This window comes from Leptopilina boulardi, unplaced genomic scaffold, assembly GCF_019393585.1.
Source record: "Leptopilina boulardi isolate dan_hultmark-lab unplaced genomic scaffold, ZJU_Lbou_2.1 LbouV2_162, whole genome shotgun sequence".
NCBI classification, from domain to species: Eukaryota; Metazoa; Arthropoda; class Insecta; order Hymenoptera; family Figitidae; genus Leptopilina; species Leptopilina boulardi.
Window position 1 is genome coordinate 1,026,565 of NW_026137710.1, and position 20,609 is coordinate 1,047,173.

General features: G+C 28.5%; 2 protein-coding genes across 2 annotated transcripts; both read right to left on the reverse strand.

The window, feature by feature from the left end:
* Nucleotides 1-274: 274 nt before the first annotated feature.
* Nucleotides 275-15,620, reverse strand: LOC127276965 (uncharacterized). The gene is made up of 6 exons (XM_051297724.1): nt 15,443-15,620; nt 14,956-15,071; nt 14,691-14,795; nt 14,201-14,530; nt 10,395-10,595; nt 275-301 (listed from the first exon to the last, which is right to left on the reverse strand). Exons 1-6 carry the CDS (start codon nt 15,618-15,620, stop codon nt 275-277), a joined length of 957 nt encoding a protein of 318 aa, XP_051153681.1.
* A 430-nt stretch (nt 15,621-16,050) lies between these two features.
* LOC127276991 (uncharacterized) lies at nt 16,051-18,123 on the reverse strand. Its single transcript, XM_051297767.1, has 3 exons — nt 17,834-18,123; nt 17,174-17,448; nt 16,051-16,237 (listed from the first exon to the last, which is right to left on the reverse strand). Exons 1-3 carry the CDS (start codon nt 18,027-18,029, stop codon nt 16,211-16,213), a joined length of 498 nt encoding a protein of 165 aa, XP_051153724.1. The 5' UTR covers nt 18,030-18,123; the 3' UTR covers nt 16,051-16,210.
* Between the last annotated feature and the right edge of the window lie 2,486 nt (nt 18,124-20,609).

Genomic DNA, 20,609 nt, shown 5'->3' on the forward strand with positions numbered 1-20,609 from the left:
GCCTAAAGTAGATTCGTACAGTAATGTCGTATGTTTTCTGGAAGCTTCCTTAAATGCATCCCACGTAAGATGTTATAAAGGATCTTATGAGGATTCCTTGTAGATTCGTTTTAAAGGATTACACATGGGAAACTTTGTACAAATTTTCAATAGGGCTCAAACCTAGTCTCAAAATGAGTAGCGTGCGCTACTCATTTAAATATGAGCCAGGTTGGTGGCGCCACTGTCTATGTCGTTTAGCACTGGCTCATTTTGAGATGTAACAAAAATGAGACTAAGCTTTTTCTGTGTATTCAATAGGCTGTAAGAACATTTTTTTGTAGAATTAATAAATCTTTTGCAATTTAAACTACTACTTTAACCTTCGCTTGACAAGATGCCCACCCAGGGTGGGCCAGACAAATTGAAATTGCCATATCTTCTAAAGTTTTGCCTTAATTGAATCGCGATTTTAAGTCACTGAACAAAATCTTAAGAACTTTCAAAAAATGTAAAAACAAATTTTTAAAAAAAATTTCTTCTTGATTATTTATAACTTTTATCAATGTATGTACGGAGATAACCGGGATAATTCAGATATTTTTTTAATTCTATTTTACAAAAAGACTTGAAATCATGCAGACTTTTCACTGTGAGTGTTTTATGATGTCAAATAATAGATATAAAAAATATTATATTGCATTTTTCATTTGTTTAAACAATTTATTGTTATTATTTATTAACTTTCTTTGTTCTGCACCTAGAAAGATGCAGTTTTTTTTCTAATTTTGCAATTTATCAAGCCGAATATAATAAAAGATAGATTTGACGTAAAATTATTAATTCAACAATTGTTTAAACAATTTATTGTTGTTATTTACTAACTTTTTTTGTACAGCACCTGGAAAGTTGCCGTTTTTTTCTAATTTTGCAACTCATCAAGCCGAATATAATAAAAGATAGATTTGATGTAAAATTGTAAATTCAACAATTGTTTAAACAATTGTTAAATTAGTAAATTTATGTCAAATCTGTCTGGCTATATTATATTCGGTTTGATAAATTGCAAAATTAGGAAAAAACTGCATATTTCTAGGTACACTACAAGAAAGTTAATAAATAACAACAATAAATTGTTTAAACAATCGTTTGAATACTAAATTCATATAAAATCTTCATGTTTATTATGTTGAGCTTGTTAAGTTGCAAAATTAGAAAAAAATTGCAACTTTCTTGGAACATTATAAAGAAAGTTAATAAATAGCAACAATTATTTGTTTAAACAATTGGTTAAATAGTAAATTCATATAAAATCTTTGTGTTTGTTACGAACTATCGTAACGAAATTATAAATAAAAGATAAATAAAATGATAATAAATAATTTTCAAGAATAATTGAAAATTATTTAAGAATAAAATCTCCAAGTCGATGCCACAATGTATATAGGCATGTAATTTGAATCCCCGATAATCGCGCGCGTTGAGTGATACTCCACACACACAGTCTTATATTCTCGTTGCTTCTAAAAATGTATCTATGACTATGATATTATAATATAACTTTGTTAAACTGTTATATTATAATATATTATTTTATTCTATCTTATGTTATATTATTCTATATTATGATTTATACTATATTATATTATGCTATATTATAAACTATATTAATTATCTAATACCAATATTCAAGCTTGAATATTATAAATATATGCATGAAAAGTATAATATAGTGTACTTACCTTATATAAAGATACTAAAATATTATTATAAATAAAACAATTATACTTTACTCATTTTTATTAATAATTTGCAGTAATTAATTAATTAACAATATGCAAATTATTGTTAATTCATGATTTTTTTTATTAATAATGATAAATCGTATTATTATCATTGTTAATTACATTTACTAAAATTAATATTAATAATTAATCATAATTATTATTATAAACAATTGGATATATTACCAATACTATTTTTCTACTTATTAGAATCATCATTATCAAATATTATTTCAAAGAATATGCATTGTATATGCACGTATGCGTGTGCATTATTTTTATCGTGTGTACGTGTGTTCATAGTATGCCAAAGTGATATGCATATATGTATATGTGTATACATTGTTTGGTTGCACATTTCTACGCATATTATAGTAACCAACAATAATGTGATTATTATATTGCAATTATTATATTTACGAAAATGTATTATTTTATAAGAAGGGAGAAGAATCGCATATGTCAATTCTATCTATCTTTCTCTCTCTTTCTCACGCGTTCAGGTGCAATGAGTCTCGCAGCGTGGATGCGGTACACACAGACACGGACTCCCCATAGCCTGCGTAACGCATATGTGTGAGGCGCTTGAGGAGTATCGCGCGATGCAAACACTGCCTTCCTTCCCCTATTCTTTTCCTTATAATACCTTCAAATTAAAAAAAAGGAAATAAAGATACAATAATTGTTGATAGCTTAAATTGGAACATGTCACATTTTCCAAACACATATAAACTCGCAACAATTAAGATTTTATTTTAAGAGGGTCAATTTTGTAAAAAAAAACAAAATGCATATAAAAAAAAAGAGAAGAAAATTTTTGAGACATGTATGTCGTGCATATATGTGTACTAAGGTAAATGTACGTGTGTATGCGTAAAATGTATATGCATATATAAAAAGGAAAATAGTTTCATTTTTAATATGAAAACGATAATCTGTGCAGAACTATGACCGCTCTGGAATTCAACAAAGGTTGCGAGTTATACTTTATTAAAAACACACATATACACTTACACATATGGAGATGTGCAGTTCCAATAGTGTCAACAGAGAAAAGAATAACAAGAATCATGGGTTCTGAGAATATCGATGGACGATGATCTAAGTTTTCTTATCGATACCCCTGAAACCCCCAGAATCCTTCTACCCCTGATTCACTAATCCCACTAAGTGCATCTCGCGATGCTCTTTATAAGCAGAAGCTCATAGGGCCTCATTGCCTATTCGTCTTCAGTCAATCACTTAGTACGTGTTACTGATTTTTGCATTATTTCTTTAAAAAGTGAACTTAGAGTTTAAACTGTGGAGAAAGCTCAATAATATACCTGCTGAATCACGATAGATTTTCGTTGAGCCAGGTAAATTAACAGCAGTGCTTAAATTTCTAAAATTAAAATTGCTGAATCACGATAGATTTTCGTTGAGCCAATTTTTAATTTTAAGAATAAAGCCCGTCTGCGAGCTGGCTCCAATTTAAATTCTATTTTCTTTGGGCGGACGTAAAATTAAATCGAACCTTGAACCGGCTGAGTCCCAATCGGTTGATCAGTACAGTGAGAAATTATTTGATAAATTATTTATAATTTATTAAATAATTTTTTGTTCTTAAAACCGGCCAGTCCGTACGGATTGTACCTGCGCCGCTTGTGTCTGATAGGGTACCGGTACCGCGTTTCGAGACGCGGAAATACGCATAACACCTTTCTTTCGTTTTGCCCGTTGATTGTGTGACGAGATCGCGAGAATTCTCCCTTCTCAACAAGCTCTCTCGACGGTAGTGTGTAAGAGAAATCTAGCCGTAAGTAATAAAAAAACTGTATCGTTCCAAAAACATTATTCTTTACAAAAGAAAGCATATAATGTGTAATTTTTGCAATTTTTACTTTGATTTTTAATAAATTTTTGTAAACTAAAATTCCAATTGTTCTATTCAATCAAATAGACCTTTTTATTTGTGCTGTCAAAAATAGTGTGGATTTTCATCTCAAAGCTAAGAAACATTATTTACGATCTAAAGATTAAATTGGCAGTTTCGTCTTCTATCGGCGATATAATTAATCGAACCCACATTAAAAATAAACATTATTAAGTTGAATGTTCATTTTGACTTTTTAATGGCAACTTGGTTCCTCCGGCGAATAGAAAATTTTAAATAATTGTTCAAAATTATAAAAATTAATAAATTAATTTTCTCGTTCGTAACAGTGTTATTATGTTGTGCTTGTTAAGTTGCAAAATTAGAAAAAAATTGCAATTTTCTAGGAATATTATGAAGAATGTTAATAAATAGCAACAATTATTTGTTTAAACAATTTATAATAATAGTTGTTGCAAATTGAATTATATATTTTATTTTATTTATAACCTTTGAATTAATAACTACGAAGAAAAGGTAACAAATTTATAAAATTCTTCTACTGTCGTATGTATATTTGAAAAAGTTATGAATTATTAATAATAAATTGTTTAAACAAATAAAAAATCAACAAAACATTAATAAAATATATTATTTGGTAACATATAACAATTTTGGAAATAAACTGAATGATTCTAAGTTTTTATTGCAATATACAAAGAAGAAAACATTTGGCCCACCCTGGGTGGGATCTTGTCAACCGTGTATATAAAAAGTATCCAGTCCGGCGAAGGTTAAGTAGTAAACTGTACTACTGAAAGTGGTTCAATAGGCTGTAAGAACATTTTTTTGTAGAATTAATAAATCTTTTGCAATTATAACTACTACTTTCAGTAGTAGCTTTTACTAATTAAAGTGGTTCAAGAGGCTTTAAAAACATTTATGTCATAGAATTAAAAAATTCTTTGCAATAAAAACTACTACTTTAAGTAGTAGATTTTACTACTAAAAATAGAATAATAAAATTATTTTTTATTTATAATTGTTTATTATCAGTAGAATTAACTTTTTCATCTCCTCTCCTATACTGACGCTTATTTTATGCTCTAACGATTATGTACCTAACAGAGAAAATTTCTAACCGACGGGAATTGAACCCTCTACCCTAACGCTCGCAATCCGATACCTTAGCCGACTAACCACGCACGCTCGCTACGACAGTCTGCAAACTACTCCAAGACTACTTTCTGCTTGTACAATTGGTAATTTAACTATTTAAGTCGTCATTTTTACTACTTTTGTTAGTTATAAATTTTGAAAAATCTGATTTAAAAAAAATTTGAATATTTTTCAATATTAATATTCTGATTAATACATTGTAAATATATATTTTTAGCATTAAATAACGTTAAAAAATGTTGCAAAACACTTATAGTTTAATAATATTCAGATTCACCATCACTCAGGATCCAACGAATTCCGCAAAATACTTTCGGCCATATCCACCCCCTCTCGCCAAGGTTTTTTTAAAAAGAAAAGCGAGCAGTACTTTACGCGGCCGAAGACCGTGTTTAGTATTTTGCGTTTACCGCTGCTGTAGACTCCACCCCACAATTTCCGCAAATTATTTTGGGACCATTTTTTTCAAAAAATAATGGCTTTTGGTAAAACATGCATAAAACATAAAATGTGTGTTTTTTTGGAGATCTACAACTTTTGTCCAAAACTTTATTCGAAATTTTTTTATTTTTATGAGATAATCGCAAAAAATCATGATTTTATGGTGTTTTTTATGGTTTTTACCACACTGAAAAATATTTATCCGAAATCTTCAACTACCTTTGGGTAGTTAAGTGAAAAGAAGTTAAAAAAAATTACTTTCTTAGTTAGTTTAACAATGTTTGTGTAGTTAATTTCACTATTTCTTAAGTAGTTAAAAATTAGTAGTACAATTAACTTAAAAATGTAGTTAGAATTTAAAACTAACTACAAAATCTTATTATATTAACTACATTCTTAGTTATTTTAACTACTTTTTAGTAGTTAATACAACTTTTAAAATTGAGTTGAGGACCTATTGTACTATACAGGGTAGTTGAAAAGTAGTCAAATCTACTACTTATTTTTTTGAGTGCATGATAATCAAATTTGCGCCAATTTTCACTATCATTTTTGTAATCAGCGCATCAAAATACGTTAGTATACCAAGTTTTATTAAAATCGGAGGTACCCCTACTTCGGAAGTATATCCAAAATTCTTTATTGTCCCTTGAAAACAATAGGTTAGAGCTCAAAACTTGATATTTGGCCTTTTTTTAAATCATTTCCTAAAAAGATATAACAAAAAAATGAGGAGGTTAAAAATTTACTTTGGAGTACCAAAATCAATTATTTTAATCTATACTCCACAATACCCACGTGAAAAGGTTCCCGGAATTTTTGCAGAGTGACTCTGAGAATAGTTCCCAGAACATTCTGAGAACATTCCCGGAAAATTTTTGGTATTTTCCCAGAATTCATGGAATTTTCGTTTCAATCAAATAATTGATACTCCGGGATGACTCCAACGTACATCCAGATATCCAGGAGTCAATTGGACAACTTCATCAGGGAATTTTAGCTGTACTCAAACAATCAATACTCCAGAATGACTCCAACATTCATCATGATGACTAGGAGTCAATTGAACAACTACTCCAGGGAATTTTAGCTGTTATCAAACAATCGATACTCCAGGATGACTCCAACGTACATCATGATGACTAGGAGTCAATTGGAAAACTTCTCCAGGGAATTTTAGCTGTAATCAAACAATCGATACTCCAGGATGACTCTAACGTACATCATGATGACTAGGAGTCAATTGGACAACATATCCAGGAAATTTTAGCTGTAATCAAATAATCAATACTCCAGGATGACTCTAACGTAGATCATGATGACTAGGAGTCAGTTGGACAACTTCTTCAGGGAATTTTCGTTTCAACCAAATAATCGAGTTTCCATGACAACTCCAACGTACATCATGATGACTAGGAGTCAATTGGACAACTTCTCCAGAAAATTTTAGCTGTAATCTAATAATCAATACTCCAGGATGACTCCAACGTACATCATGATGACTAGGAGTCAATTGGACAACTTCTCCAGGGAATTTTAGCTGTAATCAAATAATCAATACTCCAGGATGACTCTAACGTAGATCATGATGACTAGGAGTCAGTTGGACAACTTCTTCAGGGAATTTTCGTTTCAACCAAATAATCGAGTTTCCATGACAACTCCAACGTACATCATGATGACTAGGAGTCAATTGGACAACTTCTCCAGGGAATTTTAGCTGTAATCAAATAATCAATACTCCAGGATGACTCTAACGTAGATCATGATGACTAGGAGTCAGTTGGACAACTTCTTCAGGGAATTTTCGTTTCAACCAAATAATCGAGTTTCCATGACAACTCCAACGTACATCATGATGACTAGGAGTCAATTGGACAACTTCTCCAGGGAATTTTAGCTGTAATCAAATAATCAATACTCCAGGATGACTCTAACGTAGATCATGATGACTAGGAGTCAGTTGGACAACTTCTTCAGGGAATTTTCGTTTCAACCAAATAATCGAGTTTCCATGACAACTCCAACGTACATCATGATGACTAGGAGTCAATTGGACAACTTCTCCAGGGAATTTTAGCTGTAATCAAATAATCGATACTCCAGGATGACTCCAACGTACATCATGATGACTAGGAGTCAATTGGACAACTTATCCAGGAAATTTTAGCTGTAATCAAATAATCAATACTCCAGGATGACTCTAACGTAGATCATGATGACTAGGAGTCAATTGAACAACTTTTCCAGAGAATTTTAGCTGTAATCAAATAATCAATACTCCAGGATGACTCCAACGTACATCATGATGACTAGGAGTCAATTGGACAACTTCTCCAGGGAATTTTAGCTGTAATCAAACAATCGATACTCCAGGATGACTCCAGCGTACATCATGATGACTAAGAGTCAATTGGACAACTTCTTCAGGGAATTTTCGTTTCAACCAAATAATCGAGTTTCCATGACAACTCCAACGTACATCATGATGACTAGGAGTCAATTGGACAACTTCTCCAGGGAATTTTAGCTGTAATCAAATAATCGATACTCCAGGATGACTCCAACGTACATCATGATGACTAGGAGTCAATTGGACAACTTATCCAGGAAATTTTAGCTGTAATCAAATAATCAATACTCCAGGATGACTCTAACGTAGATCATGATGACTAGGAGTCAATTGAACAACTTTTCCAGAGAATTTTAGCTGTAATCAAATAATCAATACTCCAGGATGACTCCAACGTACATCATGATGACTAGGAGTCAATTGGACAACTTCTCCAGGGAATTTTAGCTGTAATCAAACAATCGATACTCCAGGATGACTCCAGCGTACATCATGATGACTAAGAGTCAATTGGACAACTTCTTCAGGGAATTTTCGTTTCAACCAAATAATCGAGTTTCCATGACAACTCCAACGTACATCATGATGACTAGGAGTCAATTGGACAACTTCTCCAGGGAATTTTAGCTGTTATCAAACAATCGATACTCCAGGATGACTCCAACGTACATCATGATGACTAAGAGTCAATTGGACAACTTCTCCAGGGAATTTTAGATGTAATCAAACAATCGATACTCCAGGATGACTCCAACGTACATCATGATGACTAGGAGTCAATTGGACAACTTCTTCAAGGAATTTTCGTTTCAACCAAATAATCGAGTTTCCATGACAACTCCAACGTACATCATGATGACTAAGAGTCAATTGGACAACTTCTTCAGGGAATTTTCGTTTCAACCAAATAATTGAGTTTCCATGACAACTCCAACGTACATCATGATGACTAAGAGTCAATTGGACAACTTCTCCAGGGAATTTTAGCTGTAATCAAATAATCAATACTCCAGGATGACTCTAACGTAGATCATGATGACTAGGAGTCAATTGGACAACTTTTCCAGAGAATTTTAGCTGTAATCAAACAATCGATACTCCAGGATGACTCCAACGTATATCATGATGACTAGGAGTCAATTGGACAACTTCTTCAGAACAATCGATTTCAGAACGTTTCATGTCCGCCAAATAATGTTCTAGAACATTATATGAACATCCATGTTCTTAAAATGTTCTAGATCCTTGTTTAGCGGACATGAAACATTCTGAAAACGTTTTAAGAATTTTTTTTGGTACGAACATAGTTTTTTGCCCACTATGTCTATATGAAGTCTTACTATAAAAAAGTAAGTCTTCATAATATACCTTAAGATTTTTAATCTTCTTTATTATTTTTAATTAATGACAATTTTTTAAATAATTTTTTTGTGATTACGTAACTTAATTATAGTAATTAAAATGTTCAATAATAATATATATCACTAATAATGAAAGTTTATGAAAATATAGGTATAAAATAAAATCTTATAGAATTAAAATAATTTAAATACATGATAAGGTGATAAAAGAATTTAGTTTATTTTATTGTAACTTTAAACTTTTCAACAACAATTAAAAAAATTAAATTATATTTAAATTAAATTGCAACTTTTAAGCCGAGAGAGATTTTTTTTTTGAACCCTTTTTCTTTAGTTCTTTAAGTTTAGAACGAAGACTTTCTCTCACTGTGCGGTTATCGAAAACTGTCCAATGTCTACTTTTCGCCTTCTCAGAAGCATACACTAAAACAAAAAAAATATTTTTATTTTAAGTGTTTAAAAAGTGTATTACCCTTTATTGTCACACTGTGTGGTTGCCAACCATGGTAATTTTTAAATAGCTGTATTTGAAAATGTTTAGGTTTACAGAAAGCGGTTGTTCATAAACTGAAATATTAAATCTGTGGTATCGAAAAAATTTATGAATTTTACAACTAAAAAAACATAAATTACTAATTCAAGTTTATGGCTGAGTGGCTACAACCCAAATGTGACCTTAAAGGACCCCCACAACACCGAAACTTTCCTAAAAATTTATTAAAGATCTACTTGCAATATTCGGAATATTTAATTACAATGTTTAGTGAAAATTGTGTAAAGATTTAAATGTCCCGATTAAATAAATGTTTAGTGTGAAACTTTCCTGAACATTTCCTGAAAATTTTCGCCTAATTATAATTAGGCGAAGATTTCATTTAAATGTTCAGGAAATTTTCGTGCTAAACATTTATTCGAGTGAGATATTTAAACCATTACACAACTTTTAATAAACATTGCAATTAAATATTCCCAATATTGCAAGTAAATCTTTAATAAATTTTTAGGAAAGTTTCGGTGCTCTGGGGGGATTAAAATGATCAATGATGATTTTCATAATACTATATTTTGTAGGTGAAAATAATGGGATCTCACAAATTATTTTACACCTTTTCAAAAAAAGATTATTTCCAAATGATTTCGCATGGATCAGACTTCTGTAAAAGCACGAAATCTTTCAGGTACTTTTTACAATCAATTATCTGGTACCGTAATGCGTTCGAGTACCCGAATAGTTTGAGCTTCTGAAAATTTTTGGTTCCCGAATGTTTTCGATTACCCAAATGTGAATGGGTGCATGATATATATCAAAAAAGCTGGAGTACTGCCTGGCTCAAAAAATGTTATTCTGACCCGCCCCGAAATTTCGTGCTTTTTGTACAACTCTAATTAAGACGTTAATATATATTCACTTTTTAAAATATCTCACATAATATGGTGTTTACAACTGAAAGTGGGAGACAAATTCCTTTCTCATCTTCCTTGGGGTTTATTCCCGGTAATTTGTGTTCCTGTAGTGCTTTCTGGGTAAAAATGGAACACATAAGGAATCGTGCAAGTGACGTTTGAGATGTCGCCTTCTTTTTTATATCTCTAAACGATGATTTTTCTATATAAACATTACTATTCGGCATTAATTCCTCTGCCTAAAAATAAATTTTTTGATTTATTCTAACCATTCAATAATAAGTAAATTTGTGAAAAGAAATTCTACTATTTATAAAAAATCTGGGTATCCACAAGTCAAGTAAAGTGTGAAAAAAATTTTATGGCAGGAAATCAGATAGTAGTAGGTGATTCTCCGCGTAGCACACAACTTAATGTTCCTCGTGTTTTTTAAAAAATCAATTGCACATATTGCAATGAATCCAACGGGAAAAACTAATTCCCATGTTTACAAACAAAGGCCCATTGTCGTTTTTATTAAAAAATTTTTAATTTAACTTTAAAAGCTGTTTTAAGGTGCCAAAACGTCATCTTATGGCCTGCCCCCAACAGCATAACATTTTTCTTAAAAAAATGTTATTTTTAGTAAAATATAGTAATCAATATAAAAACTATTGATGGTTTCGTGTTGTTTATGTTAGTAGAATTGTGAAAAACAGCATTTGTGAAAAAAAATTTATTTTATTTTTTTTGTGTTAATTCTTGTTCCTCGTTTTCGTGTCATGGTATGGTCATTTTATAAAATTTATTTTTACATAAAAATCAAGTCGAAACTTCACTAAACATTAGTTAAAAGCAACAATTAGCTCTCTTAAGTTAATTGCTACAAAAGAAACTGCTTTCAGAATTAATTTTTTTGTTTTTCACACATCAAAAGCATCAAATGTACCTAGGGAATCACAGAATCGTCATGGTATGGTCATCATAACTATATTTAGCAATAAAATTAATAATTATTAAAATTTGACAGCAATTAAAGTATAGTAGTATCAGTTTAGTGAAAATACATGACGTAAATATGAAACAGAATGAAAATCGTTAAAAAATTTTTTAAAAAATCAGTTTTTCTAGTGCGTCATGGTATGGTCTCAGCATCATTGTATGGCTTTTTCTATTAAATTGTCTGTGTTATTCAAACGAAAAAAAAATTATCAACATTTTGTTCGGCCCACCATGGATTCTTCATTTTAGACCCTTCAACTTGAAGAATATATATTGACTTATATGATATTAATAATTATTTTTAAAAATAATTTCTATGATCAAAACGTGCGCTATGCGGAGAATCACCCATATTGATGTACATGTAAAGTTATCTAAATTTTGATTGATTTACTTTTCAATTTACCGAAAAATCAATTTACTCAAATTTTAAAATACATATTAATGCTTTAATTAAATTCTCTAAACCTGAATAAGTAAAATTTTAATTTTTCAAATTTAGAGAGTACATGCTTCACAGCATAAGCTAAACAAAGGGGAATAGGGGAAATTTTGTTTGTAAAAGGAGAAAAATAGGGCAAAATCTAAATGTATATTTTTCTTAATCAAAATGCTTTAAAGTCGTTTTAACTTACACTACCGGCGAAACTTTTGAGACATTTATTTTGATTTGAGAAATTCAAATTCAAAAAGATGATAAATTTATAGAGAAAACTGAAATTTAAAAGAGAAATTTTCCCAATATAATAATAATTTTTAAAATGTCATTTTCAATATCTAACAAAAAATTTGAATTGCATACATTTCATAAATAAACGCTTTTTATTTTTTAAAATTATTTTTAAATTATTTTTCCGATAAAAAAATGTCTAATTTACCTACTTCGAGCCTCGGATCGACTTTAGAAAGAAAATGAAGTCTTTTGAGTCGATTTCTATTACAACAAAAGTCGAAAAAGTCGATGTTTTTTGTTTTTAATAAATTTTATTAGTTAATGAATATTTTAGTATTATTAACATTAATTATTAGAAATTAAATCAATTTTTTTAAATTTTGTAATAAGAATGTTTCACAGAAACATTTCTATGAACTTTTTTTTGTCAGAATTAAACTAGGAAAAATTTTCAATATTTTAATTCAGTAGAACAAATTTTGAAAAATAATTTAAAATTATACTTCAAAAATAAGAAAAAATCTCAACTTACTGTACAAATTATCCGAATTCAGAATTTTTGCAAATGTCTTAAATATTTAAATTTTTGAAGATAATTATTATTAAAAATAATTAATTTCTTAATTGAAATTGTTGTAAATTTGAATTGTTGTTATTGACAAAATTTTAAACAGAAGTTGAATTTTAAAGAATTTTTAATAAAAATTTGAATTTTTGTGAAATTAAATTAAAATTATTGAAATAATTAATTTATCAAAGAATTTTAGATATAATTTAATTTGGAAGGGATATATTTAAGTTTTATAGAAATAATTAAAATTTCAGGAGATATGTAAAAAGGAATTTTGGTAAATTTGAATTCAGGAAGGTTTTTTGCAAAGTTCAGAAGATAATTGAAATTAAAAAATTTTTTATTTGAGAATTAAAGAAATTGATGAAATTAATGTAAATAAATTACTAAATGTAACTTTCAAAAACTTTGATTAAAGTTATCGGAAATAATTAATTCAACAAAGAATATAAGTTAAAAATTTGAAAAATTATTGAATTTTAGAAAAGTGTGAGTTAAAATTTTTTAAATAATTGATTTTTAAGAGACTGTAAATTGAAATTTTCACAAATTTGAATTAGTGAAATTTTTTGACAAACTTTAAACATTAATTGAATTTAGTGAATATATTAAATTGAAAAAATGGTTAAAAATATAATGAAATTTTTAAAGAATTTCATTAAAATTATTAAAAAGAATTAATTTAGTGGAAAAATTTTTAGGAAAGAATTTAATTTTAGTAGAGTTTGAGTTGAAATTTTTAAAATAATTGATTTTCAGAAGATTTTAAATTTCATTTTTTTAAATTTCATAAATTTCAAATGGCTTCAGATAATAATTGAATTTTAAATAATTTTTAATTATAACATGTTTTAAATTATGTATAATTTTCGAAGAATTTGAATTCAATTATATTGAAAATAATTAATTAATAAATAACTAATTTTCCAAATAATTCTAGTTATTATACTAAAAAAGTCATATTTTGTTCAAAAATTTTAAAAAAAATTTTAAAAAGTTACATTTTATAAAAATAAATCGAAATAGTCGTGCAATCCGAGGCTTTGTAATTTTTTGGTTCAAATTTGAATTTTTATGAAATATCTCATTATTAGAATTTTAACATAAAATAGGGGAAATGAGTGAAAAAAAGGAAAAAGGGTAAATATTCATAAAAAAGGGGAATTTTCTTAAATAAAGGAAAAATAGGGAAATAGGGGAAGCACTGTGAAGCTTGAGAGTTATTATGGAAAAGATCAATTAAACAAAAATTTGAATAGAAGAAATTTTTGATTATGGTTTTCATTATAGTTTCTGTATGCGTGAAAAGTTTTAACAATTTTTATAAATACATTGAAAGCAATGAAATATAGTTGGAAAATACATATTATTTCTAACTTCAAATTATTATATTATATTATAAGTTATTAAATTTAGTATCATCATAACACATTTCATTTAATAAAGTTAATGTTAAATGAAATTGAAATGAAATAAAGCAGAAATATTTTAAAATAAAACCTTGGTTAAATAGAAATTTCGTTTAATGATAACTCTCTAACATAGACAAGAATATAAATGGAAATAAAAATAAATAAACATTTTTAAACAAAATTTTATAAATGTTTTGTTTCATTTACCTTATTGCCTGCAGTATCTTTTACAAATACAAATATACTCTCTGTTTTATTTGTATTTCCTAAATCATCCGATTCCATGCCAATTCCTTCTGCCACATATTTCTCCAAATCATCATCCTCCATCATATCACGAGAAGGGGACGCGGAAGGTAACATTGGTTTTTCCAAGGAACTCTCAATCACTTTTGGTTCAGACCTCAAAACCATTGGCAATGGTTTAGGTTGCTGACCTTCTTCTTTATCGACAATAAAAAGAGTTTCTGATTGTTGAAATTCATTGTCTAAAACATTTCCAGTAGCATTTGAGGTCAGTTCTGTATTTTGAATTACCTACAAACATTCAAAATTTAATAAATTATTTCTTAAAGAAAACACTTTAGTTTAAAAAAATTAAATTTCAATAAATATTTTTAAATTTAGCTTTAAAAACTGTTTCATCATCAAATTATAATATAATAATATAATTAAATATAATATAATACAATCTTACTTCACGAAATTCTTCCAACTCAACTGTCAATTGTTTATTTAGGCGTATAATGTCATCCAACTTTTTCAAAACATTTTCAGTATGAGGACTGGACTTTATCTGCTTCTGTAAAATTTATTAAATTAAAAATATTACAAAATAAAATTTATTTTTACAAATGTCAATAGACATCAAATACACAATAATCAAAATAAGATAAAAATAATAACCACATTTTTACAATTTTAATGTACTTATTCATAAATAATTTTAAAGAACTATGTACTTTATTAAAAGCTTCGTCATTTGCTGAAGGATTTTCAATTTTCCGCTTTTTGGTTTTAGTTTTCCGGTCGGCATTTAACATTTCCTCACGCAATTTTAATAATTCATCTTCATGAGCTAATTTAAAAAGGTTTAAAAGAAATCAATGATTCAAATATATAAATATAAAATGATATCTTATGTAGAATAAAATATTTCTAAAAAAATTAGTATAAATAAAAATTAAAAAATTAATTGATAACATTTTTAAAAAAACCAATGCTTCAAATATAACAACAAAATTTTAATCTTATGAAAAATAAATTATTTACAAAAAAAATATGTATAGAAATTCAAAATTTAATATAATTTTAATTAATTAAAACAGGTTAAAGAGGAATTACTGCTACATAAATATTAAATTTTAATCTTATGAAAAATAAATCATTGAGACAACAAAATATGTATAAATTAAAATTTCAATAAATTTTATTTTATGTGATACTTACATGAAAATGCAACTATTTTACCAGTGAAAGTTTTTTTAACTGCTGCTTCTTCCGGCCATAAGTATTTCACTGATTCACCCATTTTTAATTCTGGTTTCTTTATATTAAATATAATTGAACTTTTATTGACGATAGTATAGCAGCCATCGCCTTCCAGCATAATTAAATCCTCATTCATTTTGTTTAAAAAAAAAATTATTCAAACTCAACTTTAAACTTATTTTAAATGTTTTTTCGTTATGTCTTGTCAACCAACTAAATGTTTGATAGAAATGTTTAATTTTTGTTTTAATGTTTCTATGTAATGTCATGGCAACCAGTAAAGGGATAGATGAAATTGTTTAGTTTTTCTTTTAATAAAATCCAATATAGAATAAAAAATGTATAACTTGAAGTTAAATTCAAAATTTAATAAATTTGTATAAATGTTTTGCATAAGGAGGATTTCAGTTGAAGTGATTAAGGTGAAATTTTTTTATTCAATAGCGCTCAAACTATTTTTCCATGTTTAAACATCAAACGATGTTTTTTTTCGTATTCGAAAAAAACTAAAATAAATGAACAGAAAAAAGTGAAGTGTTTGCATTGAGGCTCAAATGATAACTTAATGGCTATAGACTTAGATTTTATTAAACTAATCAAACATTTTTTTTATTAAATATTAAATACAATTTAGGTGTTAGTTATATCGAACTTTAAATATATTCAGTCTCAAATATTTATTTTGTCGAAATGCGATTAAGAATCCTTCTTCTCCTTAGTTTAAGGTTATTGAATATTTGATCCTTGCAGGTCCTGTTATGTAAACAGATAATTTTGAAAATTAATGATTTTTGAAGAATTTAAAACAGGGTTGCTACAGTTTCAAAATTCCTTGACATTTCCAGGTTTCCCAGACCATGTTTCATAAAATTCCCTGACCAAATATAAAATTGTTGTAATAAAGTTTTAGTTTATATGTAAATATATTTTAAAAATTCAATGAAATTTACAATAAAGTTACTAATTAACAAATTTGTTCTGTATCTAACTTGAAAAATCAGTTATTGGAGTTTATCTCAAATTAGGGGAGAGAAAAATGGAAATTTAAATACATTAATTGATTGAATTATTAAAAAATTATATTAAAATTATTTAGGAAATTAATTTTGAGAAAAATTTTAGATGCAAATTTGAAGAATAATTGAATTTTGAGAGTTCGAGTTAAAATTTTTTTAAAAATAATTGAATTTTAGGAGATTTTGAATTTAAAATTGGCGTAAATTTTAATTGATGACATTTATTTTATAAACTATAGACAAACATAGAATTTTAGAGAATTTTAAATTGAAAAATGTTTTAAATAATTTAATTGTTAAGAAACTTGATAAAAGTTCTTGAATTAATTTAACAAAGAATTTTAGATAAATATTTTTTAATTAATTGAATTTCACGAGATTTTTAAATAAAATTTTCATAAATTTGAATTACAGTTTTTTTTAAAGTTGCAGACAATAATAAAATTTTCGAGAATTTTGAATTAAAAAATATTTTAAATAATTTAATTTTCCATGAGGTTGATTAAATTTTCGAAAAATTTTATTATAATATTATATTGTAAAAAATTAATTTTTAAAACAATATTTTATAAAATTCCCTGACTTTTCCAGGTTTCCCAGGTTTTCCCTGACCGTAGCAACCCTGTTAATATATATATAAATATAATATATGTATATGTATAAAAAAAAATACCTTTTCAATATATGTAAGTGCCTCATTAATATCTTTATTTACTGTTAAGACGTTGGAAACTCTATTTATTAAATCTTCTTTTGTTTCCACATTTAAATCTTGTTGGAGTTGTAATGCCATATAAACATTCCCCTCTCTTGCTCTTTCAATGAACTTTGTTCTTTTTAGCTCATACTCCAACTTTTCTTTTTCTATAGTTTCATCTCTTGTAATATTATTTTCTTCAATTTCATCTATCCTCTTGTTCATCTCTTTATCTAAAATTTCTTCACTTTCTGAAAAATTATAACTTACATTCATATTTGCTTATAAAATAATTTATTAACAAATATTGAAATTGTAACCAATTTCCGAGTTTTGTTTAAATGATTCTTTTCAAATTATTAACAAGGAAAACAAAAATTGATGAAAAACTTTAAAGGTACTGCATAGTCTTGAATGTCTTTTATAAATTATATTTGATTTTATAAAAATACAAAATAAGATCATATTGACAGAATAAAGAAAAAGCATAACAATGAAAACATATTATAAACAATATTTAATAGGCCTAGTATTAACATTAATCATGAAATATTAAAAATTTAATGGGTGTAATTCAAGTGTTTAAAAATTATTTTAAATATATATGTACATATAAAATATACAGAGTATACTTACGTGATTCCATAATTATCTTTCCCTTTCTAATTTTTTGCTGTTTATCATTATCGGTGTACGTAAATTGGACTTTTGCTCCGATTTTTAAATCAGAGTCATCAGTCACTAATATTGCCTTTTTCTTTACAATGTAAAACCAACCGTCTTCTGTGAAACAATCTAATAAAAATTTTCGTCTTTTTTCTTGGTTTGTCATGTTGAAGAATTAATAAAATTTTTTCAAAAAAAGATTTGAGGTAGAAGGATATTAACTTTCCGCACAAGTTACAACAGAGATTCCAATAACCCTACCTAAACGGAACTGCGCTTGCGCCGCGATTACTCTCCTATTAGCAAGAATTAGCGCGCTTATATAAAATGCTGTAATAAAAGAAAATGTTAAGAAGACAAAAAAACATTTTCTACTATTAATTGATTGTTTATTTTGAATAATAATAATGCTTTTTTTCAAAATAAATCTTATTAATATAATATATATATATATATATATATATGTTATATTAATAAGATGTTTAAACAAATGTTTTTGTTGTCTTCTTAACATTTTCTTCTGTTAAAGCATTTTATATAAGCGCGCTAATTCTTGCCAATAGGAGAGTAATCGCGGCGCAAGCGCAGTTCCGTTTAGGTAGGGTCACTGGAATCTCTGAGTTACAATCCTTTTTTAACTCACTTCACGTTGACGAAGGTATATGCTAAAGCAGAACAACTTTGCGAAAGTCGTTCGCGAACGAGATGCATACGTTAGAAAAGGACAGAGGTATGTATTGGGATCGGCTAAACTGCAACACGCCATCTGGTGGGGACCCATTCTCTCCCTCCATTTTCTTTCTTTGTCTCTCTTCAATTAATAGGTTAGAAAGAGTAGAAAAAACAAAATGGAGGGAGAGAATGGGTCAAAGTTACTAGATTGTTACTAGACCACAGTTCCCAATATTTGTGTCCTTTTCTATCTCATGAACCACGTTCGTGAACGACTTTCGGAAAGCTGTTTTGCTTTGGCCTTAGGCTGCAGTCCCATGGCAGCGTTTTGCGTTGCGTTTTGTCACTAGACCATGAGTGTAAAAGAGATGCAGATATATGTTTGCTATGTTTACACTCAGGGTCTAGTGACAAAACGCAACGCAAAACGCTGCCATGGGACTGCAGCCTTATTCATTCTACTTTCGGGGAATCCACAATTCGTTGTAGAAAATTTCCAGAGTTGGCAATGGATATTCTGAAAGATCCGTCCCGGTAATATGCCAAAATCATAACTTGACAAATTCGCCACCAGAAAAATCAATCACTTTTTTGTCAACTACCCAACCTTAAAGGTACACCTCACAAGTTTTAGATATATCTAAAACTTGTGAGCGTTTTTTGATGTCTTTCTGAAACTTGTAATCAACTGTATTTTGGACAGATGCGATTTTAAGGCGGCGAATTTAAAATTTGATCTTTATATTTCTGAAAATAAAATGTTATAAAGTATAAATGATAAAAAAATTATAATTTTAATATAAAATAAACTTTATTTATTATTTGCACTTTATAACATTTTATTTTCAGAAATATGCCGCCTTAAAATCGCATCTGTCCAAAATACAGTTGATTACAAGTTTCAGAAAGACATCAAAAATCGCTCACGTGTGCAAACGCATTTAATGGATGATATTTTTGAAAATTTCGTCTATCAGGGTTGGGCAGTTTGCAAAAAAGTTATTCATTTTTCCGATTGCGACTTTGGGTACGATCCACGGTACGATCCCATGTGAGCAGAAAACGTCGACCGAAAGCAGAAAGCGATGAGAGTAAGTGAGACAACTTCTCACTCACTTTTATAGTTTTCTGCTTTCGGTCGACGTTTTCTGCTCACATGGGATCGTACCCTTTGGCATATTACCTCCCATGCCGGCGTAAAGGCGTTTGCACACCTTAAAAGCGTCGACGGAAAATGAATATTAGTGATAGAGAAAGTGATATCTGTTCATCTCTTTCGATCATATGGATTTCGTATTTCGCTTGCGTTGCCCTTAAAAACTTGGTCACACTGAGCAATATATAAAGTTGCTTCTAAAACTGTACACTGTCAAAACAATGCGCGCATCTTTTTAACAGAATTTTGTTCGCGAAAAAAAGTTGTTGTAAAAGCAGCTTTAGGCGTGGTTTGTAACCACGAGTCGTGTTGTCCCGGACTACACTACCCTGGACTCATCAGTAAAGGTTCCTTTTCATGGAGAGCAACGGTTGCCGAAGCAACACATACGATAGAAAAGGAAAGACATAGCAGTGTCCTCTTCTATCCTCTTCTTGCGTTGCAGACGCAAGTCAATTTATTAAAAGAAATGAAAAATCGAAGAAAGAAATCAGTTTTTACGGAGGTTCTACAATAGGTGAAAAAGTCAAGTACAAGTCCAATTTTTTTTGCTATAGGTTGAAGCTGCTTCCACAACAGCTTTTTCATCGATGTGAACAAAATGCATTGTAGAAATTATGTGCGCGCATCTTTTTAACATAGCATTTTGTTCGCGACGTCATCAAGGCCACGCAAACAGATGTAAAAAAAGTTATTGTAGATACAGCTTGATGAATGAGAATTTTACTGGACCTGGTAAAACCTCCTTTATAGCCAATTGCTTTTTTTACGCTTCCAAGTTTCCATGGAAACTTGAGTTGATACCTCTTTGATAAGTGCAGTGATTCAACAATTCTGTTTTTGTTAAGAATTTATGCGTATAATTTGAAGTGGTATTTTTGCTTTAACCGATTTTTTAAATAAAAATAAAGAAAATAA

Bases quoted from the DNA above. Each gene is read 5' to 3' on its own strand.
- LOC127276965 (XM_051297724.1), bottom strand. From the start codon at position 15,620: ATGAATGAGGATTTAATTATGCTGGAAGGCGATGGCTGCTATACTATC. The intron at 14,796-14,955 runs GTACATAGTTCT...TAAATTTTACAG, and splicing joins ATGACGAAGCTTTTAATAAA to AAGCAGATAAAGTCCAGTCC. The intron at 14,531-14,690 runs GTAAGATTGTAT...GAATGTTTGTAG, and splicing joins AGTTGGAAGAATTTCGTGAA to GTAATTCAAAATACAGAACT.
- LOC127276991 (XM_051297767.1), bottom strand. From the start codon at position 18,029: ATGACAAACCAAGAAAAAAGACGAAAATTTTTATTAGATTGTTTCACA. The intron at 17,449-17,833 runs GTAAGTATACTC...ATAATTTTTCAG, and splicing joins AAAGATAATTATGGAATCAC to AAAGTGAAGAAATTTTAGAT. The intron at 16,238-17,173 runs GTATTTTTTTTT...TTTACATAACAG, and splicing joins CACTTACATATATTGAAAAG to GACCTGCAAGGATCAAATAT.